The 22,327-nt window shown below is 45.7% G+C and overlaps 2 protein-coding genes and 1 long non-coding RNA gene across 8 annotated transcripts in view; 1 reads left to right on the top strand and 2 right to left on the bottom strand.

The window, feature by feature from the left end:
* SEC24C (SEC24 homolog C, COPII coat complex component) overlaps positions 1 to 18,346 on the bottom strand; it is a 28,134-nt gene extending 9,788 nt beyond the window's left edge. For 2 of the 6 annotated variants that reach the window (XM_032256408.1, XM_032256410.1), the window contains exons 1-7: positions 18,193 to 18,288; positions 15,569 to 15,655; positions 14,972 to 15,171; positions 11,398 to 11,533; positions 2,493 to 2,665; positions 1,899 to 2,270; positions 1,136 to 1,272 (exon numbers count right to left, since the gene is read on the bottom strand). In XM_032256408.1, the coding sequence (XP_032112299.1) occupies positions 1,136 to 1,272; positions 1,899 to 2,270; positions 2,493 to 2,665; positions 11,398 to 11,533; positions 14,972 to 15,143 (990 nt within the window). In that variant the 5' untranslated portion in view covers positions 15,144 to 15,171; positions 15,569 to 15,655; positions 18,193 to 18,288. Of the gene's footprint in view, positions 1 to 1,135; positions 1,273 to 1,898; positions 2,271 to 2,492; positions 2,666 to 10,921; positions 10,929 to 11,397; positions 11,534 to 14,971; positions 15,172 to 15,568; positions 15,656 to 18,192 lie in introns of all 6 variants that reach the window. The other 4 variants (XM_032256407.1, XM_032256409.1, XM_032256411.1 and 1 more) reach the window with 3 other exon arrangements.
* Positions 4,785 to 10,325, bottom strand: LOC116535428. Its single transcript, XR_004262190.1, has 3 exons — positions 9,981 to 10,325; positions 6,988 to 6,992; positions 4,785 to 4,820 (listed from the first exon to the last, which is right to left on the bottom strand). It is a non-coding gene; the product is annotated as an uncharacterized LOC116535428 (long non-coding RNA).
* Positions 18,347 to 18,411: 65 nt separating the features above from the next.
* SYNPO2L (synaptopodin 2 like) overlaps positions 18,412 to 22,327 on the top strand; it is an 18,010-nt gene continuing 14,094 nt past the window's right edge. The window contains exon 1 of the mRNA XM_032256415.1: positions 18,412 to 18,713. The gene's annotated coding sequence lies outside the window, so the exon portion shown is untranslated. The remainder of the gene's footprint in view (positions 18,714 to 22,327) is intronic.

Raw genomic sequence — 22,327 nt, 5'->3', positions numbered from 1 at the left:
TACTGCTGAAATCAAGCCCCCTCTAGACATGAAATTCCAAGTCTTTCTGACCCAACACAGAGGCTTTAATGGCTCAGACTATGATGTAGAAAGATAAGGAAAGGGGCAAACAGGAGGCAAGCAGGAGTTATACAGGGAGGGGCTGAGACTGAATGGAAGAAACCTTAAGGAAGAAGAAGAGGAATGTTCCCCCTAAAAGGTCAAACCTCCCATTCTAAGGACTAGTCTTATGCTGAAAGAAGCCTCCCCTCACAGCCAGTCAGACTCTCCTTCTCACTGAAGGAGAGGGAAGGAAGGAGAGGCTGCTTAATCTTCTTGGGTTCTCCTTGGCCAACAGGCTCCCTCACTGTGGTAGTTACCCAAAGGAGGAAGAGAGAAGAGAACAGAATGGAATATGACAATGGCTAAGCATGGCAAGGTAACTGACATAGCAAATGTTTACAGACAGAACTATAAAGTGGCCCCTACTTGACAGTACAGTCCTGGTCTCTATTCTGAGTCTGATAAGGAGGGCCTGAGGATTCTGATGGTCCAAGGATGCAATTCACTCTCTTCCTGGGAAAAGCAGCTTCTCCAGTGGGACTTTACATACACGCTGCCCTCAAAAACTGTTGTTCACTCTTCCCCATCCACACAGCAGGAGCCTACCAAACAAAAGTACTGAGGAATTCCTCCTAAAACTGTCCAAGTAAGAACAGAGAAACCAGTGAGGCTCTCCTTCTCTTAACATCTAATATCAGAGAATTCCTACCTGCTCTACTCATTAGGAAGAATGCCATCTTTCTAGATCTAAGGGGACAAGACCCAGCCACTGCTCCATAAAAGGACAAAGGCTACCATACTATGTATGTCCAGTAGTGACAGAGTGCAGCCCTCAACTCAGCTCTACTGGTGCTGGTGCTCACTTTTGGCTTCCTTTCCTTCTCTGCCCACCTATAGAGTAAAACAGCCCCCCCAAAAGACTCCTGGAACCTCAAGTTCCAGTTCAGAGTCAAAAAATTATATGTAAGTTCTCCAAGAAGATGAAGAAAAAGGGAAAATTATCAGAAAATGCTAGGCAAACATTTCATTTAGATTGACTTGCCTATTTGGCAGACACAAACCCTTCTCCAGGACCATGTAAGTTTCTACTTACAGGGCTTGGGATGGCATCAGGGTCCAGGCGCTTAGGAGGCAGTGGCTGAGGAGGCCCAGGCTGACTGCCAAAGGTGGGTGCTGCTGGGTAGGGGCTTCCATAATTAGGCTGAGGGCCCCGAGCTGATCCAAAGGAACCTGAGAGAAGGGCACAAGGTTGGTGAACTCAAAATCCCCTCCCCATCTCTTCTTAAGGTCTCAGGAAAATGACTAGATTTCTATGAACATAGAATTATGAGGTACACTAATGCCTGGCAAAGCCATTCAGAGTAAGACTATGTTATCTGAACTATAAGAAAAAATGTCTTATAAACCCCATATCCTAGGAATAATACTCTGAAGGTGCCCATCTAATTCACCACTTAGCAAGTAATACTAAAAACAAACAAATAGGCCGGGTGCAGTGGCACAAGCCTGTAATCCCAGCACTTTGGGAGGCTGGGGCAAGTGGATCACCTGAGGTCAGGAGTTAAAGACCAACCTGAACAACACAGTGAAACCCCGTCTCTACTAAAAATGCAAAAATTAGCCGGGCATGGTGGTGCATGTCTGTAATCCCAGCTACTTGGAAGGCTGAGGCAGGAGAATCGCCTAAACCCAGGAGGTGGAGGTTGCAGTGAGCCAAGATCACACCATTGCACTCCAGGCTGGGCAACAAGAGCGAAACTCCTTTGGGGGTGGGGGAGGGGAGTAAACAACATCAAAAAAACAACATCAAAAACCACCTGAGTAGCTGAAGCCTCTAGACCATGGGAAAGACTCACCATTTTGTTGAGGCTGATAGCCTGGCTGCTGCAGGGAGTGCATAGGTGGCGGTGGTCCCAGGGGCCCAGTCATCTGGGTGCCAGGGGGCAGAGCTTGAGGAGGAGGTGAGGACACATGGTTGGGCTGGCTCACTGAGGGCCCTCCAAAACCCTGTCCAGGCAGGAGTGGACCAGTCATTGAAGGCAGCCGAGGACCCCCTGAAACTGGGGGTGTGAAGCTGGAGGCCTGTGATGGGGCAGATCGCTGAGGAGTCTGGATCCCAGGATGACCTTGGGCCTGGCTAACAGGAGAAGCCTGGCCCTGAGGATAGGAGCCATACAGACCAGAGTTAGGGAAACTTCCTGAGGCTGAAGCCAGCGATGTCGGTGGGCCTGAGAAGTAGAATAAACGTAGAGTCAGAAGCCCGGTCATTTTGCCTTCTTGTTAGGTAAATCAGTTCCCTTTCCACACAAGAGGGGCAGGTATGACTGTCCCATTTTCTGGGCTCAGAGGCACAGGAAATACAGGGGAAATAAAAGAGATTCAGGTATAACCCCAGAGCCTAATGCCTCTGAAAAGGGGACAGTAACAGTCCTGTGGTCACAGCTACTCACCATAGCCCAGCCCTGAAGAGGGAGGGGCTGGGGCGACAGCACTGCTAATCTGCATTCCGGCCAGCTGCGCAGTCACCTGTGCACTTGTCGGGGGAGGGCCATAGGGCTGAAGCACAGCCGGCTGGCTGCCCACAGGGGCCAATGTGGACCCAAATGGCTGAGACCCAGGCAGCCTGTGAAAAGAAGGAAAGCAGAAGTGACCAGTGGGTCTGGGACACCCTGTAAAGTCAGCAGAAACTTGGCATCTAGAGAAAGCTACATTGTTTTGTGGTACCTTACTCTCATTCTGAGTTCTTGGATGGCTTCATAATTTTGTATATTTGTAGGTAAATTATATTACTGATAATCTACACTGTGATTATTCATGGCAAATCTTGTTTTCCATCAAGTTCACTCCACAAACATATACTGACCACCCTCAGGTCAAGTACTATTTACTCTGCTAGCTAAATTATTGCCTCCTCTGCTTCAGTTCTTTGACAATTGAATTTTGTCAGTTTTGTAATCTGAAGCCCTGAAAGCATTGGAAGGGAAGTCACACATAAGCGTGCATGAACCTTAATAAATATGAAATCAAACAAATGCAGATTGATTATCCAGCTTTTTTTTTTTTTTTTTTTTTTGAGACAAAGTCTCACTCTGTCACCCAGGCTAAAGAGCATTGGCATGATCACGGCTCATTGCAGCCTCAACCTTCCAGCTCAGGTGATCCTCCCACCTCAGCCTGTTGAGTAGCTGGAACCAAAGGCATGCACCACCATGCCTGGATAATTTTTGTATTTTTTGTAGACATGGGGTATTGCCATGTTGTCTAGGCTGGTTTTCAACTCCTGAGCTCAACCAATCCACCTGCCTCAGCCTTCCATAGCGTCCTTCCAATATACTTTCCATTCAGTGCCTCCCTCTCTGATTATTCCCATCAGCACAAAAACACACAAACATCTCACAGAAAAAAACAAAACAAAACAAAAAAACCCAACTATAGTGGAAACATCCCAAATATCCATCGACAAAAGAAAGGATAAATAAAATGTGGCATATAGCTACACAATGAAAAACCACCTGGCCGCAAAGAGGAATTGAGTACTGATATATGCTACAACATAGTTGAACTTTGAAAATATCATGCTAAATTAAAGAAGTCAGTTATAAAGTATCACATAATATATGATTCCATTCTAATGAAAGTTCAGAATAGGGAAATCTTTAAAGACAGAAAATAAATCCGGAGTTGCCTAGGGTTGGAAGAATAGGGGAATGAGGGAATAGCTAAACAGGGGTAGCTAAAGAATGCAATATTTCTTCTTTAGACGATGATGAAAATGTTCTAAAACTGACTGTCGTGATATCTGTCAATATACTAAATTGTGACAGCACATATCTGTCAATATATTAAAACCACTAAATATACAAAAACACTTTAAATAGGTGAATTGCACAGCATATGAATTATATCTCAAAAAGCTTTTTTAAAAATCCAACCAAATTACCCCATAGCCTCCTCAAACTTTTGCTCCCCTTTTAGCTAAACATTACAGAAGAGTAAGTCTATACTCTGTCTCTACTTCCTTTTCTTTTTTTGAGACAGGGTTTCACTCTGTCACCCAGGCTGGAGTACAACGGCACTACCTGTGGCTCACTACAGCCTTGACCTCCTGCGCTCAAGCAATCCTCTTGCTTAAGCCTCCCCTCCCAAGTATCTGGGACCACAGGCATGCACCACCAAGCCTAGCTAATTTTTTTTATTTTTCGTAGAGACAGGGTCTTGCTATGCTGCCCAAGCTAGTCTCAAACTCCTGGGCTTAATCAATCCTCCCACCCTGGCCTCACAAAGTACTGGGATTACAGACATGAGCATTGGTCTGGCCTGACTCTAATCAAAATTCCTTCCTGAGAACCCTTTCCAATCTGGGTTGAGGTGTGGTTGTTCTACATTTGTTTCTAGAAGGTATTCCAATAACAATGTCACCCTAGATTAATTTTTGTTTTTGTTTTTTGAGACAGGGTCTCACTCTGTCACCCAGGCCACAGTGGAGTGGAGCCATCATTACTCACTGTAGCCTCAACCTCCAGGGCTCTAGTGATCCTCCTGCCTCCACCTCTGCTTCCCACGCAAACCAACAATGCCCAGGTTTTTTGTTTGTTTGTTTTGATAGAGACAGGATCTCCCTATGTTGCCCAGGCTGGTCTCAAACTTCTGGCCTCAAGTGATCCTCCTGTCTCGACCTCCCAAGGTGTTAAGATTACAGGTGTGAGTCACCATACCTGGCCTCAAATTAAAAAAAAAAATTAGGCCAGGTATGGTGGCTCATGCCTGTAATCCCAGCACTTTGGGAGGCCAAGTCAGATGGATCATTTGAGGTCAGAGTTTGAGACCAGCTTGGCCCCATCTCTACTAAAAAAAAATACAAAAATTAGCCTGGGCATAGTGGTGCCTGTAATCCCAGCTACTCAAGAGGTTGGGGCAGAAGAATCGCTTAAACCTGGGAGGTGGAGGTTGCAGTGAGCCAAGATCAGGCCACTTCACTCCAGCCTGGGTGACAGAGCAAGACTTGGTCTCAAACAAAAAAAACAACAACAACAAAAAAAAAAAACATGAGGCTGGGCGCGGTGGCTCACGCCTGTAATCCCAGCACTTTGGGAGGCCGAGGCGGGTGGATCACAAGGTCAAGAGATCGAGACCATCCTGGTCAACACGGTGAAACCCGGTCTCTACTAAAACTACAAAAAATTAGCTGGGCATGGTGGCGCGTGCCTGTAATCCCAGCTACTCAGGAGGCTGAGGCAGGAGAATTGCCTGAACCCAGGAGGCGGAGGTTGCGGTGAGCCGAGATCGCGCCATTGCACTCCAGCCTGGGTAACAAGAGCGAAACTCCGTCTCAAAAAAAAAAAAAACAAAAAACAAAAACAAAAAACATGGCTGGGCACAGTGACTCATGCCTGTAATCCCAGCACTTTGGGAGGCCAACATGGGCGGATCACTTGAGGTCAGTTCAAGACCAGCCTGGCCAACATGGTAAAACCCTGTCTCTACTAAAAATACAAAAGATTAGCCAGGTGCGGTGGCGCATGCCTGTAATCCCAGCTACTTGGGAGGCTGAGGCAGGAGAATCGCTTGAACCTGCGAGGCAGAGGTTGCAGTGAGCCGAGATCATGCCATTGCACCCCAGCCTGGACAATAAGAGCAAAGCTCTGTCTCTAAAAAAAAAAAAAAAAAAAAATTATTGAGATGTAATTTCCATATCATTAAATTCACTCTTTGTAAGTGTACAATGCAATAATTTTTAGCAAATTTACAGTTACGCAACCATCACCAGAATCATATTTTATAACATTTTCATCATTCCAGAAAGATCTGTCATGTTCATTTGCAGTCCCAAGAACTCTTTTTTTTCACCCATCCACAGACAGCCTGAGAGAAACAGGACTCCTTCTTATCGCCCTCTTCCAGTGTGCAGATTTTTTTCCCCTAGTTGACTTGTCCATTGAAGGTACAGCCCAGGTCCAGACTATAAACAATGTCTAAGTTCCAAAACTCCTCTCAGGAGAGCTCAAGGACTCATCTCCCTTCCCCAGTACCTGGCATAAATTTAAGGCCATGGCTTCCCAAGATGATGAATCCACCCAGTCTATGGGTAGCCTTAGAGTCAATTTGCCACTCTGATTTTCAGTCCTCACTTGAGGGCCAAGCACAGTGACTCACGCCTGTAACTCCAGCACTTTGGGAGGCAGAGGCAGGCAGATCACCTGAGGCCAGGAGATGGAGACCAACCTGGACAACATGGTGAAACCCCATCTCTACTAAAAATACAAAAATTAGCCGGGCGTGGTAGCGCATGCATGTAGTCCCAGCTACTTGGGAGGTTTAGGCAGGAGAATCACTTGAACCAGGGAGGCGGAGGTTGCAGTGAGTCGAGATCAGAGCAAGACCCCGTATCAAAAAAAAAAAAAAAAAAATTTTCAGTCCTCACTTGGTCTTTAAAACTTAGAATGTCACATTTTCATTTAAGCTTAACTTTGCACTTAAAATTTTTTTGTTTCTGTTTTCTCTCTCCTTTCTAGATGTTGGTAGCAGAGTTTTCAGATTATGTCAATCCACCACCCGACTAAAACTCTTTGGCTAACTCCAACTAGGTAGTTTTCTTCATCTTTACGCTGAAACTGTGTTTATCAATGATGCCAACCTTGCCAAATCCAATGGTCAATTATCAGTCTTCATCTTACCATTCAGCAGCACCCAATACAGCTGATTGTTGGGTGTGTTCTCCCAACAATCTCTTCACCTGATTTCAGGACACCACACTCTCCTGGATTATCTCCCACCTCACTACTACTCTTTCTTATTGTCTTTTTTTGTTAGAGATGGGGTCTTACTCTGTCACCCAGGTTGGAGTGCAATGGTGCGATCTTGGCTCACTATAACCTCTGCCTCTTGGGTTCAAGCCGTCCTCCCACCTCAGCCTCCCAAGTAGGTGGGACCACAGGTATGCGCCACCACACCTTGCTAATTTTTGTATTTTGGTAAAGATGGGGTTTTGCCATCTTGCCCAGGCTTGTCTTCAACTCCTGAGTTCAAGTAATCTGCCTGCCTCAGCCTCCCAAAGTGTGGGGATTACAGGCGTGAGCCACTGCACCTGAACTCTCATTGTCTTTTGATGGTGGCCCCTCTTTACTTTTATTTATTTATTTATTTATTTTTGAGACAGAGTTTTGCTCTTGTTACCCAGGCTGGAGTTCAATGGCATGATCTTGGCTCACCGCAACCTCCGCCTCCTGGGTTTAGGCAATTCTCCTGCCTCAGCCTCCTGAGTAGCTGGGATTACAGGCACGCGCCACTATGCCCAGCTAACTTTTTGTATTTTTAGTAGAGATGGGGTTTTACCATGTTGACCAGGATGGTCTCGATCTCTTGACCTCGTGATCCACCCGCCTCGGCCTCCCAAAGTGCTGGGACTACAGGCGTGAGCCACCGCACCTGGCCGACTCCTCTTTACTTTTAAATGTTGGTAAGCTCCAAGTTTCAATCTCAATTCCATTCATTAATCCCAATGCTCACTTTCTAAATGATTTTATCTAGTCCCATGGCTTTAAATATCTGTAGACTGAGGATTCCCAAATTTTTTTTTTTTGAGACGGAGTTTCACTCTTGTTACCCAGGCTGGAGTGCAATGGCGTGATCTCGGCTCACCGCAACCTCCGCCTCCTGGGTTCAGGCAATTCTCCTGCCTCAACCTCCTGAGTAGCTGGGATTACAGGCACGCGCCACCATGCCCAGCTGATTTTTTGTATTTTTAGTAGAGACGGGGTTTCACCATGTTGACCAGGACGGTCTCGATCTCTTGACCTTGTGATCCACCCGCCTCGGCCTCCCAAAGTGCTGGGATTACAGGCTTGAGCCACCGCGCCCGGCCCGGATTCCCAAATTTTTATCTACAGTCCTAACATCAGCCTTGAGCTGCAGATTTGTATACACATCTGCCTACCTAACATCTCTACTTGGATAGAGTTTATATGAGGGACTTAGGCATTTGTGGATTTTGGTATCTGTTAGTTGGGGGAGGTCCTGGAACCATTCCCCAACAGATACTGAGGAATGACTATAGTGAGATTTTGAATACATTTTCAAGGTGGAGTCAAAAGAATTGGATGTGGGTTATATGGCATCATATTTGTATATAACCTACACATACCCTCCCATATACTTTTTTTTTTTGAGATGGAGTCTCGCACTGTTGCCCAGGCTGGAGTACAGTGGCATGACCTTGGCTCACTGCAACCTCCACCTCCTGAGTTCAAGCAATTCTCCTGCCTCAGCCTCCTGAGTAGCTGAGATTACAGGTGCCTGCCACCACTCCTGACTACTTTTTGTATCTTTAGTAGAGATGGGGTTTCACCATGTTGGCCAGGCTGGTCTTGAACTCCTGACCTCAGGTGATCCACCCACCTTGGCCTCCCAAATGCTGAGATTACAGGTATGAGCTACCACGCCCTGCCTCCTCCCATATACTTTAAATCATCTCTAGATTACTTATAATACCTAATACAATGTATATCAGGGGTGTCCAATCTTTTGGCTTCCCTAGACCACACTGGAAGAAAAATTTTCTTGGGCCACACATAAAATACACTAACACTACACTAACAGATGATGAACTAAAAAAAAAAAAAAAAAAAAAAAAAAAAAAAAAAAAAAAAACTCATAAAAAATCTCATGTTTTAAGAAAGTTTATTAATTTGTGTTGGGCCACATTCAAAACCATCCTGGGGCATGGGGCATGCAGACTGTGGGCCACGGGCTGGACAAGCCTTATGTAAATGTTACGTAAAGACTCCAAACTGTGGATACTCTTTGGGTTAACTGTTTGGTTTTTTTCAACAGATAAATAGTAAGAAAAAGAAGACAGAGGTGGAGCCTATAGACCTAAAAGACGCACCAAGTGTTATTCTTTTGGGTAAAACTAAATTGTGGTATGTGGAGTTGAACATTTGAGTGCAAATTTTTTTTCTTTTTGAGACAGGGTCTCACTCTGTTGCCCAAGCTCTGGAGGGCAGTGGCAAGATCACACTCACTGAGGCCTTGACCTCCTGGGCTCAAGCAATACCTCCACTTCAGCCTCCCAAAGTAGCTAGGACAACAGGCATGCCACCATGCCCAGCTAACATTTAATTTTTTGTAGAAATGGCATTCTCCCTATGTTCCACAGGCTGGTCTCAAAAATCTGGGCTCAAGTGATCCTCTCGCCTTGACCTCCCAAAGTGCTGGGAATACAGGCATGAGCCACCTCATCCAGCCAAGTGTAAACTATTTTTTAAAAACCACAAGAAAGTCAGCTGGGCGCAGTGGCTCATACCTGTAATCCCACCACTTTGTAAGGCAGAGGCAGGCAGATCACTTGAGGTCAGGAGTTCAAGACCAGCCTGGCCAACATGGCAAAACCCTGTGTCTACTAAAAATATTTTAAAAAGTAGCTGTGCGTGGTAACAGGCACCTGTAATCCCAGCTACTCCGGAGGCTAAGGCAGGAGAATTGCTTGAACCTGTAAGCTGGAGGTTGCAGCCGAGATCACACCACTGCACTCCTGTCTGGGCAGTAGGGCAAGTCTCCGCCTCAAAAAAAAAAAAGTAGTTACTTTAAGAGTCAGGATAATGCAGGAAAATGGTTATTTATGAGGGGAGGGAGAGAATAATGACTGAATTGAGACACATGGAAAAGCCTTCTGGGGTGAGTGGCAAAGTTCTATTTCTTGATCTAGGTTTTAGTTACAAAGGAGTTAGGTATATTATAATTTACTAACGCATACACTTGTTTTGTATGGGTTTGTTGGTTTTTTTTTTTTGAGACATGGTCTTGCTTTATCATCCAGGCTGGAGTGAAGTGGTGCAATCATGGCTCACTGCAGCCTTCAACTCCGGGCTCAAGCAATCCTCCCACCTCAGCCTCCCAAAGTGCTGGGATTAAAGGAGTGAGACATTGCACCCAGCATGCACCAGTGTATTTCAAACAGCTCCCCACCCCCTCACCATATCCTCACCCTATTTTATAACTTTACGTACATTTGTGTACTTATTATCTTCTATGTTCCCCACTTGTCTGACTTACCCAGGCTTCCATTCAATGCTAAAAACGTATATCCTGGACACTCAGTTAAGTGTCAGAAAGTGACTTTTCTATTACCATATACCCTTTTCCCCTAGTTATACTTTACTCTTCATTCACCAAAAACAAACAACTCCTGGCCAGGTGCAGTGGTTCACACCTATAATCCCAGCAGTTTGAGAGGCAAGGTGGGCAGATCACTCGAGCCCAGGAGTTTGAGACCAGCCTGGGTAACATGACGAAATCCCACCTCTACTAAAAATAAAAAAATTAGCTGGGCATGGTGGCACACGCCTGTAGTCCCAGCAACCTGGGAAGCTGAGTTAGGAGGGTCACCTGAGCCTGGGACATCCAGGCTCCAGTGAGCTGTGATCCTGCCACTGCACTCTCTAGCTTGGGCCACAGAGTTAGACCCTGTCTCAAAAAAATTTTAAAAATTTAAAAAGCACTCTAATAGAAATGACTGCCCTCCTTTAATGCACTATCACGCTAAGATGGATTTACTGGGTCATTGTACTACTAAATTTTTCACCATTTATTTGGTTTCCCTTTCAGTATCTTTCAGTTCATAACTGGCCATGCCCAAACTTAACCAATCAGTCTTACTAAGGGCCTGAGCTAGAAGAAAGGGGCAAGTCAGAAGAGACGCAAATAATCCTGAGATTCCCTCTTCCCATTTCTCCCTTAGGGTGGCTCAATAGGACGGCAACCATTATTGAAGATGTATGTCTAGTAAAGCAAGAAACTCAAGTTCACAGAAAATGAAGAATATGCAAAGGAACCCGGGTACTAAGATGGGTCAACAATCCACAGGTCTGGACATCAGCAGTACCTGTAACCTGGAAAAAAGAAGACAAAGTCCAAAAGGGTAGAGGGAAGAGGAAAAATAGATCTAAAAGAAAGGCAAAGGAGAAGGAAAAAAAGACAAACCCGCATACGTTCCTAACCTTTCTACTCTCATCAGACAAATTTTATTTTTATTTTTATTTATTTATTTATTTTTGAGATGAAGTCTCACTCTATCGCCCAGGCTGGAATGCAATGGCGCGATCGCAGCTCACTGCAACCTCTGCCTCGTGATTCTCCTGACTCAGCCTCCCAAGTAGCTGGGATTTCAGATGCATGACACCAAGCCCAGCTAATTTTTCATTTTAGTAGTTACAGGGTTTTATCATGTTGGCCAGGTTGGTCTTGAACTCCTGACCTGAGGTGATTCACCCACCTCAACCTCCCAAAGTGCTGGGATTACAGGCATGAGCCACCACACTCAGCCTTATGAGACCAATTTTAGATTGACCAAGTACCTACCTTTGCATCTGAACAGCGGAGCTTGGCCCATTCTGTACATCTCCTTGGCCAAACTGGCCATATGCAACCTGGCCACAAGCAGCCTGTGCTGTTGAGGCTGGAGGTGCCCCTGAGGAAGGTGGAGCTCTTGATATACCTGAGGGTAAAGGACAGAAACTAGGTGACTGGGAAATAACTTTCTCCTACACCCTGAGCCAGGAATGCAAAGCAAGGATCAATAAAGCTCAGACCTTCACTGGCCCCATACCACAGTTTAGGCAGTGAAAAGGACACTACCAGCATAAAGTCTAGCTATAGCAGTATTCTTCTTTTTTTTTTTTTGTTGTTGTTGTTGTTGTTGTTGTTGTTGAGACAGAGTTTCCCTCTTGTTGCCCAGGCTTGAATCCAATAGTGCAGTCTCGGCTCACTGCAATCTCCACCTCCCGGGTTCAAGAGATTCTCCTGCCTCAGCCTCCCAAGTAGCTGGGATTACAGGCATGCACCACCATGCCCAGCTAATTTTGTATTTTTCTCCATGTTGGTCAGGCTGGTCTTGAACTCCTGACCTCAGGTGATCTGCCCGCCTAGGCCTCCCAAAGGGCTGGGATTACAGACATCAGCCACTGCACCTGGCCACTACCGCAGTATTCTAAACACAGATTTCCAACACAGGGCCTACACTGCCCTAGACAAGCATACTAGGGGTGAAGCTGTAGCCAGAGGCACAAGAATGTAGGGCCTTCCTTTGATCACCATATTCTCACTCAATCAAGGACGACCTGATATTCTTACCCTAGACAACAAGTCAATTCTCTTAAGGAAAAGATCTTACTCCAGAACTTAGAGCATACATGAAAAAGGAGACACAGAAGATGACCAAGCCTACTGAACTAGGCTGTATAGAAAGGCATCTCTTGGGGGCTATTCTGCCACCTTCTTCTTCATTCATTCTGCTTACACTAACCATATCCTTTCATCCACTTCTCGGTGTGGAAACTTCAAACAGCACATGATTCAGGAACACGTTCCTATAGGTCGGAGACCTTGTTTCTGCCCAACAGTTCAGTAAGAACAGCTGACCTGTCCTCCCATTAGCACTGCCACCTACGTCCTCACAAAAACTGTACTCCATCCTTCCTATTCCTTAGAGCTACCATCAAAGCTACTTATACTACCCTTAGCCATTCTTCCCACATGAAGTTCAGAGAGAAAGCAATTAGTTTCTCCCTCAATTTAGTTTCAAAAGCACATCACTTTTGAAATGTTGATGACCTCTGTTCAAAGAATTGTTTTTCTTTTGCTCTGCCCTCAGTAGAGATTAGACATTATAGAACCTGCCTATAGGAACATAATTAACCTAAACTTGCTCACCAACCATGACAGGATCAGGTATGTTTTCCTCTAACAAAGCTTTCTCTTGAAAGAATGCCAAACTCCAGTTTGATAAGTCAGGACTTAACAAAGCAGAGGTGGACTCTGTCCAGTCAAAGTCGCAGCTTAGAATTATGGCTCTTCCAAAGGCCTGGGGCCTAATCTCTTCACAGTTTTTTTTCCTGCAGTTATAATCAAAATCACAATACTTCATTATTTCCCAAATCTTACCCCTACCTCCTTGATGCCTTCTTTTTTCCATATCCCTTCATGGAATTCCCTCTCTTAAACAGCATAAAGAGTTTGGCATATCCTAAGTCATCAGCTAGCCTCAGCAAAGATCTACTGTTAACTACTTCCAAAAAGCCCCTCTGGATAATCTATAGAGTACTAGCTGCTTTTCTTGAAAAAGTAAGGTGAGCACGGATGCAGTGGCTCACGCCTATAATCCCAGAACTTTTCCAGGCCAAGGCGGGAGGATCAGAAGGTCAGGAGTTCAAGACCAGCCTGGTTAACATCGTGAAATCCCATCTCTGCTAAAAATACAAAAATTAGGTGGGCATGGTGGTATGTGCCTGTAATCCCAGCTACTCGGAAGGCTGAGGCAAGAGAATTGCTTCTTGAACCCGGGGGGCAGAGGTTGCAATGAGCCAAGATCGTGCCACTGTACTCCAGCCTGGGCAACAGAGCAAGACTCTGTCTCAAAAAAAAAAAAAAAAAAAAAAAGTAAGGTAAAAGACAAACACTGAACCTAAAGCAGAATTAGATTAGTCTTCTCTTATTGCCCTGATATTATAGAGCATCTAAGAAGCAGAGGAAATGCAAGCAAAGGAAAAGGACTGATATCAGAAAAAACATATGAGGCACCAAAAATCAGGCACACAAATATCACACGTTTCATCCCCATAAACTACAATGTCCCAGAGTCATTTATACATAAGAATCATCAGTCCAACAAGACGCATTCTCAACATATATGAAGAATAAATGATTTCAGGGAGACTTCAAGTCAACAGGAAATATTCAGTCCTGGTCACAGGATCTAGAGAAGCTATAACCACAACCCTTCCATTTAGCTCTGAACAATGTGACCAGGTAAGGCTGCACAGGATAACACCCACAGGAAGTGAGCTGTCAGTGAACCTGGGAGATGTGCTCCCATCAGATGGCTTAGGGCAGAAACACAGTACCCTATCTAAAATCACGGAAGGTGGCTGGGCGCACTGGCTAACGCTTATAATTCTAGCACTTTGGGAGGCCGAGGCGAGTGGAGAGCCTGAGGTCAGGAATTTGGGACCAGCCTGCCCAACATAGTGAAAGTCCATCTCTACTAAAAATACAAAAAAATGACCAAGACTCCATCTCAAAAAAATAAAATAAAATAAAACAGGGAAAGGGCCGGGCATGGTGGCTCCCGCCTATAATCCTAGCATTTTGGGAGGTTGAGGCTGGTGGATCATTTTAGGTCAGAAGTTCTTCGAGACCTTCCTGGCCATTGGTGAAACCCCATCTCTACTAAAAATACAAAAACTGGCCAGGCATGGTGGCTCATGCGTGTAATCCCAGCACTTTGGGAGCCCAAGGCGGGCAAATCACCTGAAGTCAGGAATTTGAGACCAGCCTGACCAACATGGAGAAACCCAGTCTTTACTAAAAACACAAAATTAGCAAGGCATAGTGGTGCATGCCTGTAATCCCAGCTACTCGGGAAGCTGAGGCAGAAGAATCGTTTGAACCTGGGAGGTGGAGGTTGCAGTGAGCTGAAATTGTGCCATTGCACTTGAGCCTGGGCAACAAAAGTAAAACTCCATCTCAAAAAAAAAAAAAAATACAAAAATTAGCTGAGTGTGGTCGCACTTCCCTGTAATCCCAGCTACTAGAGAGGCTGAGGCAGGAGAATTGCTTAAGCCTTAGAGGTTGCAATGAGACAGAGGTTACAATGAGCCAAAATCATGCCACTGCACTCCAGATTGGGTTACAGAGCAAGACTCTGTCTCAAATAATAATAATAATAAAAAAAGGGAAGGGTGCCCACAGGGCTCTCTTCATGTCAGATTCATGTTCCTCAATCCCAGTAACCCAAACTCCTCAGGTAGCTTAGCTAGAGCAACACAACCTCACATGAAAACTCTGCTAATTTCCTTCCCTAGTTCAAAGGAAACTTAGAAACATACCTTGGGATTGCTTCTCAACCTTTTGGCTGAGATCAATTGTAGAAACATACCTTGGGGAGGTGTTTGCTGATAGCCTGGTACTGGGCCGTTGTAGGCTCCATAGGGAATGGCAGGGGCTGTGGACCCTGACTGCCCACTGTAGCTGGACTGATGATACCCTGGGTAGACGGGCTGGGGCTGCCCAAATGGCGGCACAGGTGGAATTGACTGGTTGACGTTCATTATGAAAGCATTCCCAATTTGGTCTCACCTATTAGAAAGAAGAGAAATTAGTCAAAATGAATTTTTTTTTTTTTTTGAGATGGAGTTTCACTCATGTTACCCATGCTGGAGTGCAATGGCGCGATCTCGGCTCACCGCAACCTCCGCCTCCTGGGTTCAGGCAATTCTCCTGCCTCAGCCTCCTGAGTAGCTGCGATTACAGGCACGCACCACCATGCCCAGCTAATTTTTTGTATTTTTAGTAGAGACGGGGTTTCACCATGTTGACCAGGATGGTCTCGATCTCTTGACCTCGTGATCCACCCGCCTCGGCCCCCCAAAGTGCTGGGATTACAGGCTTGAGCCACCGTGACAGGCCTCAAAATGAATTTTCTAAAGAGAGAGCAACTATTCAGGGCAGGAAATAGAGATAAAAAGAAATTGACCTTATCAGACAGTGATGAGCTTAATAATCCTCACACTTCCACAGGATCTTAGTAATTTTCTGCCTCAGCCAGTATTCAGGTTACCTCCTAAAAAAGGATTTATGTTACTCTGACCCCCCCCGCCCCCACAACTTTGTCACTGTATAAAGAGTATAAATTTCAACTTCAGACAAATCCACTGAAATGGAGAAGCAGTCTCCATTCCCCTGTGGTATGATTTCTAGTGTCTAGTCACACAGTCTTGTGGCTGATGAACTACCTTGATGTTTCAGGTAAAAGAAACAATGTTCCCACTTACCATTCATTCACTCTAGCATCCATTTACTCAACAAATACTGAGTACTCTCTAGTGTGTGTAACAATTGATTTAAAATCAATCAGACTAAAAGTCTAAAACTGATCAGCTAAAATCATTCCCCCTCAATGACAAAATTTAGACCAACTGATTTAAAGAAAGGACATTATTTGGCTAACCTGCCATGATACAAATGATACTCCAACACCAGTCTTTCCACCAAAGGAGTGTATGGACCTTAAAACTGAAGGACTGGCCAGGCCCAGGGGCTCACACCTGTAATCCTAGCACTTTGGGAGGCTGAGGTGGACGGATTACCTGAGGTCGCGAGTTCGAGACCAGGCTGACAAACATGGAGAACCCCTGTCTCTACTAAAAATACAAAATTAGCCGGGCATTGTGGCACATGCCTGTAACCCCAGCTACTCGGGAGGCTGAGGCAGGCGAATCACTTGAACCTGGAAGGCGGAGGTTGCAGTGAGCTGAGATCACACCATTGCACTCCAGCCTGGGCAACAAGAGCGAAACTCCGTCTCAAAAAAAAAAAAACAAAGAACTAAAGTATTAAAATCAATAAATGTTGGCTGGACACAGTGGCTCACACCTGTAATCCCAGCACTTTGGGAGGCCGAGGCAGGTGGATCACTTGAGGTCAGGAGTTCATGACCAGTCTAGCCAACATGGTGAAACTCTGTCTCTACTAAAAATACAAAAATTAGCCAGGTGTGGTGGCACGAGCCTGTAATACCAGTTACTTGGGAGGCTGAGGCAGAAGAATCGTTTGAACCAGAAGGTGAAGGTTGCAGTGAGCTGAGTCTGCACAACTGCACTTCATCCTGAGCAACAGAGCAAGAGTCCCTCTCAATTAAAAAAAAAAAAAAAAAAAAATCAGTAAATGTAAAGGACACCTGAAAACTCTAGCAAGGTAATAGATTAGAACCGAGCGCAGAACAGGCACCAAAACTTCTTCACATAATCTGAGGGAACAGTTCAAGAATAAGGGGGAAAGTTAGATTTCACAGAAAAGATCATTCACCTCATCCTTCAAGCAGAAGACTATGAATATTCTAAATTCCAACGCACTTCTCCAGCTCTCCTGTTTCTGCTCCCCTTACGATTGTTACGAATCTCGGCCACCATCAAAATTATTACAATCTTGCTCACCAACAGAGGGATGAATTAGAGGGCCTTTTCTAGGTAGGGTCTTTCCAAGAAGAAAAATATCTGACCACATCTATTTTCAACAGCCGTACCATTCCAATTATTCTTTTTTTTTTTTTTTTTTTTTTTTTTTGAGACGGAGTTTCGCTCTTGTTACCCAGGCTGGAGTGCAATGGCGCGATCTCCGCTCACCGCAACCTCCGCCTCCTGGGTTCAGGCAATTCTCTTGCCTCAGCCTCCTGAGTAGCTGGGATTACAGGCACGTGCCACCATGCCCAGCTAATTTTTTGTATTTTTAGTAGAGACGGGGTTTCACCATGTTGACCAGGATGGTCTCGATCTCTTGACCTCGTGATCCACCCGCCTCGGCCTCCCAAAGTGCTGGGATTACAGGCTTGAGCCACCGCGCCCGGCCCATTCCAATTATTCTATAAAAAGAAGGGGTTCAGGAAGCAGGGGAGCTCAGAGTTGCAGCAGAGGGAACAATGGGCCTTTCCCCTTTGCTACAAAGGCCATCTTGACTATAGAAAATGAGCTAATCCAGGTCCAAAACTCTTTAAACTCAAAGCTATCTCGGTAGCTGTTCTTCCAAATCCTTAACCTTACCACAGGTCACTGACACTAAGTTTGAAATATGTCCCCTCCCTTTATCTTTCCAAAGTCGGGGGGAGGGGTAAAGAAAGGAGCTTCTTCTCCTGAAAATAATCCTCTCAAACACATTCAAGAGCTTGGAGTCAGACTAAACTCTCGACTCCATTCTGGGGGGACAGTCCACGGTGACAACCCAAGGGGGCGGGGCAAGCTTCCCAGAACTCTGAAAGTAGTCAAGCCGCGGAGCCTGGGAGCGTCAAGGATCAAGACAGAGAAGCCAAGTCGGCTTGTAGGGCCACGTTAAGACAGGGAGCTGGTCTGTTAAGCACAGAGACCAGCGTCTTGCACCTTTTTTAATAGGCTCGGGGCAGGAAGCGGGAGCCAGAATCTGGGCCGGGAGACGAAGGGAGGGGTCTAGGACTGCTCCCGGATGGTGGAGGCGTGAGGTGAGGGTCTCTTTCCAGACCCCGCCCCCAGGCTCCTTCCTACTTTCTGAAACTGGACCCCAATCTGGCCAGTAATACCCCAGCCTCTCCTTTGCTTTCCTACCCACCAACCTCCCGATGCCACTCCTCACCCGGCTCCAGATCCAGGTTAGACTTCGTTCCTAACGTCAAGGCTCCCAGGCTCCACTTCCGGTTCCGAAGGGGCCGTCGCGTCGCCCCCGGAAGTTCCTCCTCCACGCTTTAGGGGCGGGCCACGCCTTCTGCCACGTCTGCGCTTCGAGCACCCGGATCTCGCGCATGCGCTAATTTTCTTTTCCCATCATGGCCGCCGCTTGGACGGCACCGCCGAGTCTTATGTATTTCCCACTGATTTTTTTTTCAGATGTCCCGGTCATTTTATGGCCTTACCAACAGAGATTAGATTAAAAAGAATTTGTCAAACTATCTTTAATAATGCCCCTTCACTCTGCCTTTGACGTATTAGTGACCTCTGAGCTGGAGTCTTCTAGGCACTTCCTGCTGACCCCTGACCCGGTTGATTTCCGTCCGCTAGGTGGATCTCACCCATTGCCTTTGCTGGTCATGAGATTTGCGGAACGTGTGGTGGTGGTAAAGGGTACCAACTGATTCAGTCTGCATGTAGGGGTCTGAGGTCTGGCTCTACAGTTTCCTAGCTTGGGCATCTGTTTCTTTCATCTATAAAACGGAAATAATTCCTGTATAAGAACATGTTGAGGGTATAAAATTAGGTCACATAGGCCGCCTGATATCTTAATAAGCACTCAGTAAAGGTCAGTTGTTACTATTTAACCATTTTTATACAGCGCCTTCGTTTAGAGCCAGAGCTCTATCAGAGCCAAAAGATCTCTGCTCTCCGTTGGAAAAGTTACAGTTCCTGCGGTAATTATTACCCTGTTTAATGACTAATTATAGCTAACAGTGGTAAGATTTCTTTGTCATAAACATGATCTCATTTGAACTTTTCAGAACTATTTTTTTTTTCTTTTTTTTTTTTTAAGAGATGGTGTCTTGCTCTGTTGCCCAGGTTGGAGTGCAGTGGCACTCTCTCAGCTCACTGCAACCTCCACTTCCCAGCCTAAAGTGATTCTCCTGCCTCAGCCTCCTGAGTAGCTGGGATTACAGGCACATGCCATCACACCCAGCTAATTTTGTATTTTTAGTAGAGATGGGGTTTCACCATGTTGGTCTGGCTGGTTTGTACTCCTGACCTGGTGATCCACCCTCCTCGGCCTCACAAAGTGTTAGGATTACAGGCATGAGCCATCGTGCCTGGCCCTGTTAATTCATGTAATAATTTTTCGAGCACTGCTGTTGAAACTGCCTTTGCAAAATTATAACTGAGGAAATTATGACAGTGGAAGAAATCAGCCCTAACTGACTCCATGTTGCTTCTAACCTTTAAGCGCTCCTTGTTCAGGAACTAACTTTGGGAAGAAATTCAGTTCATGGTTTGACTTTGAAACAGAATTGATAATAGCTCCTTCTTGAAAAGACCCCCTTCTTGCCTGGGGACCAGTCTGCCTTTAAAGGACTAACAAATTAGCTACAAGATTAGAAATTACAGTTTAGGGGTCATCAGCCTCTGGCTCTAAGAGTCTCAACCTCCCCAAATTGCTCCTAGGAACAACATCACTATTATAAAACCTAAGATCAGTGCTTGAGATATTTTGCAGACCCTGCACTCTTTGGATCAGCTGGATCAGTTGGATCCGGCTCAACCATCCCACCCCAAAACAGAAAACAGCAAGAAAACCTCACTTCCACCCTCTATGATTTCATCTTCAACCTGACCAGTCAGCACTCCCCACTTCCCAAGCTCCTACCTGCCAAATTATCTTTAAGAATTCTGATCCTTGAATGCTCAGGGAGACTAATTTGAGTAATGAAATTCTGGTTTCCCACACAGCCAGCTCTATGTGAATTACTCCATTGCAATTCTCCTGTCTTGATCAAGTGGCTCTGTCTAGGCAGAAGGCAAGGTGAACCCATTGGGCGCTTGCACTGTGTGCCAAGCCATATTCTTGATTCTGGAAATATAATAGTAAACAAAAGTGTTCTCATATTATTGACAGTAAAAATCAGTTATTCTGAGGCACAGAGTGGTTTATTTGTTGAAAAATTCGCACTTTAAGCTGTGCTGGAAACTATATATTAGGCATTGAGAATGCTTTACTAAACAGGCAGATCGTCCCTATCCTCTGTTGTTTTTGTTTGTTTGTTTGTTTGTTTGTTTGTTTTGAAATGGAGTCTCACTGTCACCCAGGCTGGAGTGCAATGGCATGGTCTCGGCTCACTGCAACCTCCACCTCCCGAGTTCAAGTGATTCTCTTGCCTCAGCTTCCTGAGTAGCTGAGACTACAGGCACAAGCTATCATACCCAGCTAATTTTTGCATTTTTAGTAAAGACAGGGTTTCACTATGTTGGCCAGGCTGGTCTCAAACTCCTGACCTCGTGATCTGCCTGCCACGGCCTTTCAAAGTGCTGGGATTACAGGCATGAGCCACTATACCCAGCCTTGTTTTGTTTTTTTGAGACGGAGTCTGTCTCTGTCACCAGGCTGGAGTGCAGTGGCATGATCTTCCTCACTGCAACTTCCACCTCCTGGGTTCAAGTGATTTTCGTGCATCAGCCTCTCGAGTAGCTGGGATTACAATCACGCATTACCAAACCTAGCTAATTTTTGTATTTTTAGTAGAGACAGGGTTTCACCATGTTGGCCAGGATGGTCTCTATCTGACCTCGTGATCCACCCACCTCAGCCTCCCAAAGTGCTGGGATTACCGGTGTGAGCCACCACGCCTGGCCTGTTTTGTTTTTGAGACGGTTTTGCTCTGTTGCTCAGGCTGGGCTCAAGTAGTCCTCCTGCCTCAGCCTGCTGAGTAGCTGGGGCTACAGGTGCCACCATGTCTGGCTAATTTCTTGTAGAGATGAGTTCTCCCTACGTTGTCCAGGGTGGTCTCAAATTCCTCCCACCTTAGCCTCCCAAATTGCTGGTATTACAGGTGTGAAGCCACGATACCTGACCTTTCCTCAGTTTATAGTCGAGATCACTGGTTCTCAAAATGTGATCAGCTGTATCATCACCTGGAAACTTGCTAGAAATGCACAATTTCAAACCCACTTTAGTTAGATTGAGTCAGAAATTCTGGAGGTGGGGCCCAGCAAGCTATGGTTTAAGGCCCTCCAGGTGATTCCATTGCCTATTGAAAACCACCAGTCTAGATGAAAAATTTGCCAAATTCAGCTAACATTATGTTGAGCATATGACCTAAACTGGGTCCTCTGCTAAACATTTTCACATGGTTTATCCCATTTGACTCATATCAATACAGGAAAGTAAATATCCTCTGTCTTGCTTAAGGTTGCACCCCTAGGACAGGGCACAGTGGCTCACGCCTATAATCCTAGCACTTTGGGAGACCGAGGCCAGTGGATCACCTGAGGTCAAGAGTTTGAGACCAGCCTGGCCAACATGGAGAAATCCAGCCTCTACTAAAAATAAAAAATTTAGCCAGGCGTGGTGGCACACACCTGTAATCCCAGCTACTCCGGAGGCTGAGGCACGAGAATCGCTTGAACCCGGGAGGCGGAGGTTGTAGCGAGCTGAGATCGTGCCACTGCACTCCAGCCTGAGCAACAGAGCAGATTCTATTTAAAAAACAAAAACAGAAAAAACAAAAAACACCAGTGAGGCCCAGTGGCTCATGCCTGTAATCCTAGCACTTTGGGAGGCCAGGGTAGATGGTTCTCCTGAGGTCAGGAGTTTGAGACCAGCCTGGCCAACATGGTGAAACCCTGTCTTAACTAAAAACAGAAAAATTAGCCAGGCGTGGTGGCGTGCACCTGTAGTCCCAGCTACTCAAGAGGCTGAGGCAGGAGAATTGCCTGAACCTGAGAGGCAGAGGTTGCAGTGAGCCGAGACCACACCATTGCACTCCAGCCTGGGGGACAGAGTGAGACTCCCCTAAAAAAAAAAAAAAGAAAAAAAAAAAAAAAGATTGCACCCCTACTAAGTGGTAGATCATAGATTCAGTTTCTTTCCCCTCTCCCCACCTTTTTTTTTTTTTTGAGACAGGGTCTCTGTCACCCAGGCTGGAGTGCAATGGCCCGATCGTGGCTCACTGCAGCCTCCACCTGCCAGGTTCAAGTGATCCTCCCCACTCAGCCTCCCTAGTAGCCGGGACTACAAGCATGTACCACCACACTTAGCTAGCTAAGTTTTTTTTTTTTTTTTTTTTTTTTTT

The sequence above is a fragment of the Sapajus apella genome, unplaced genomic scaffold (assembly GCF_009761245.1).
Source record: "Sapajus apella isolate SASKATOON/1434 unplaced genomic scaffold, GSC_monkey_1.0 scaffold94, whole genome shotgun sequence".
In the NCBI taxonomy this organism is placed as follows: domain Eukaryota; kingdom Metazoa; phylum Chordata; class Mammalia; order Primates; family Cebidae; genus Sapajus; species Sapajus apella.
This window is presented reverse-complemented; position numbering and strand designations above follow the sequence as displayed.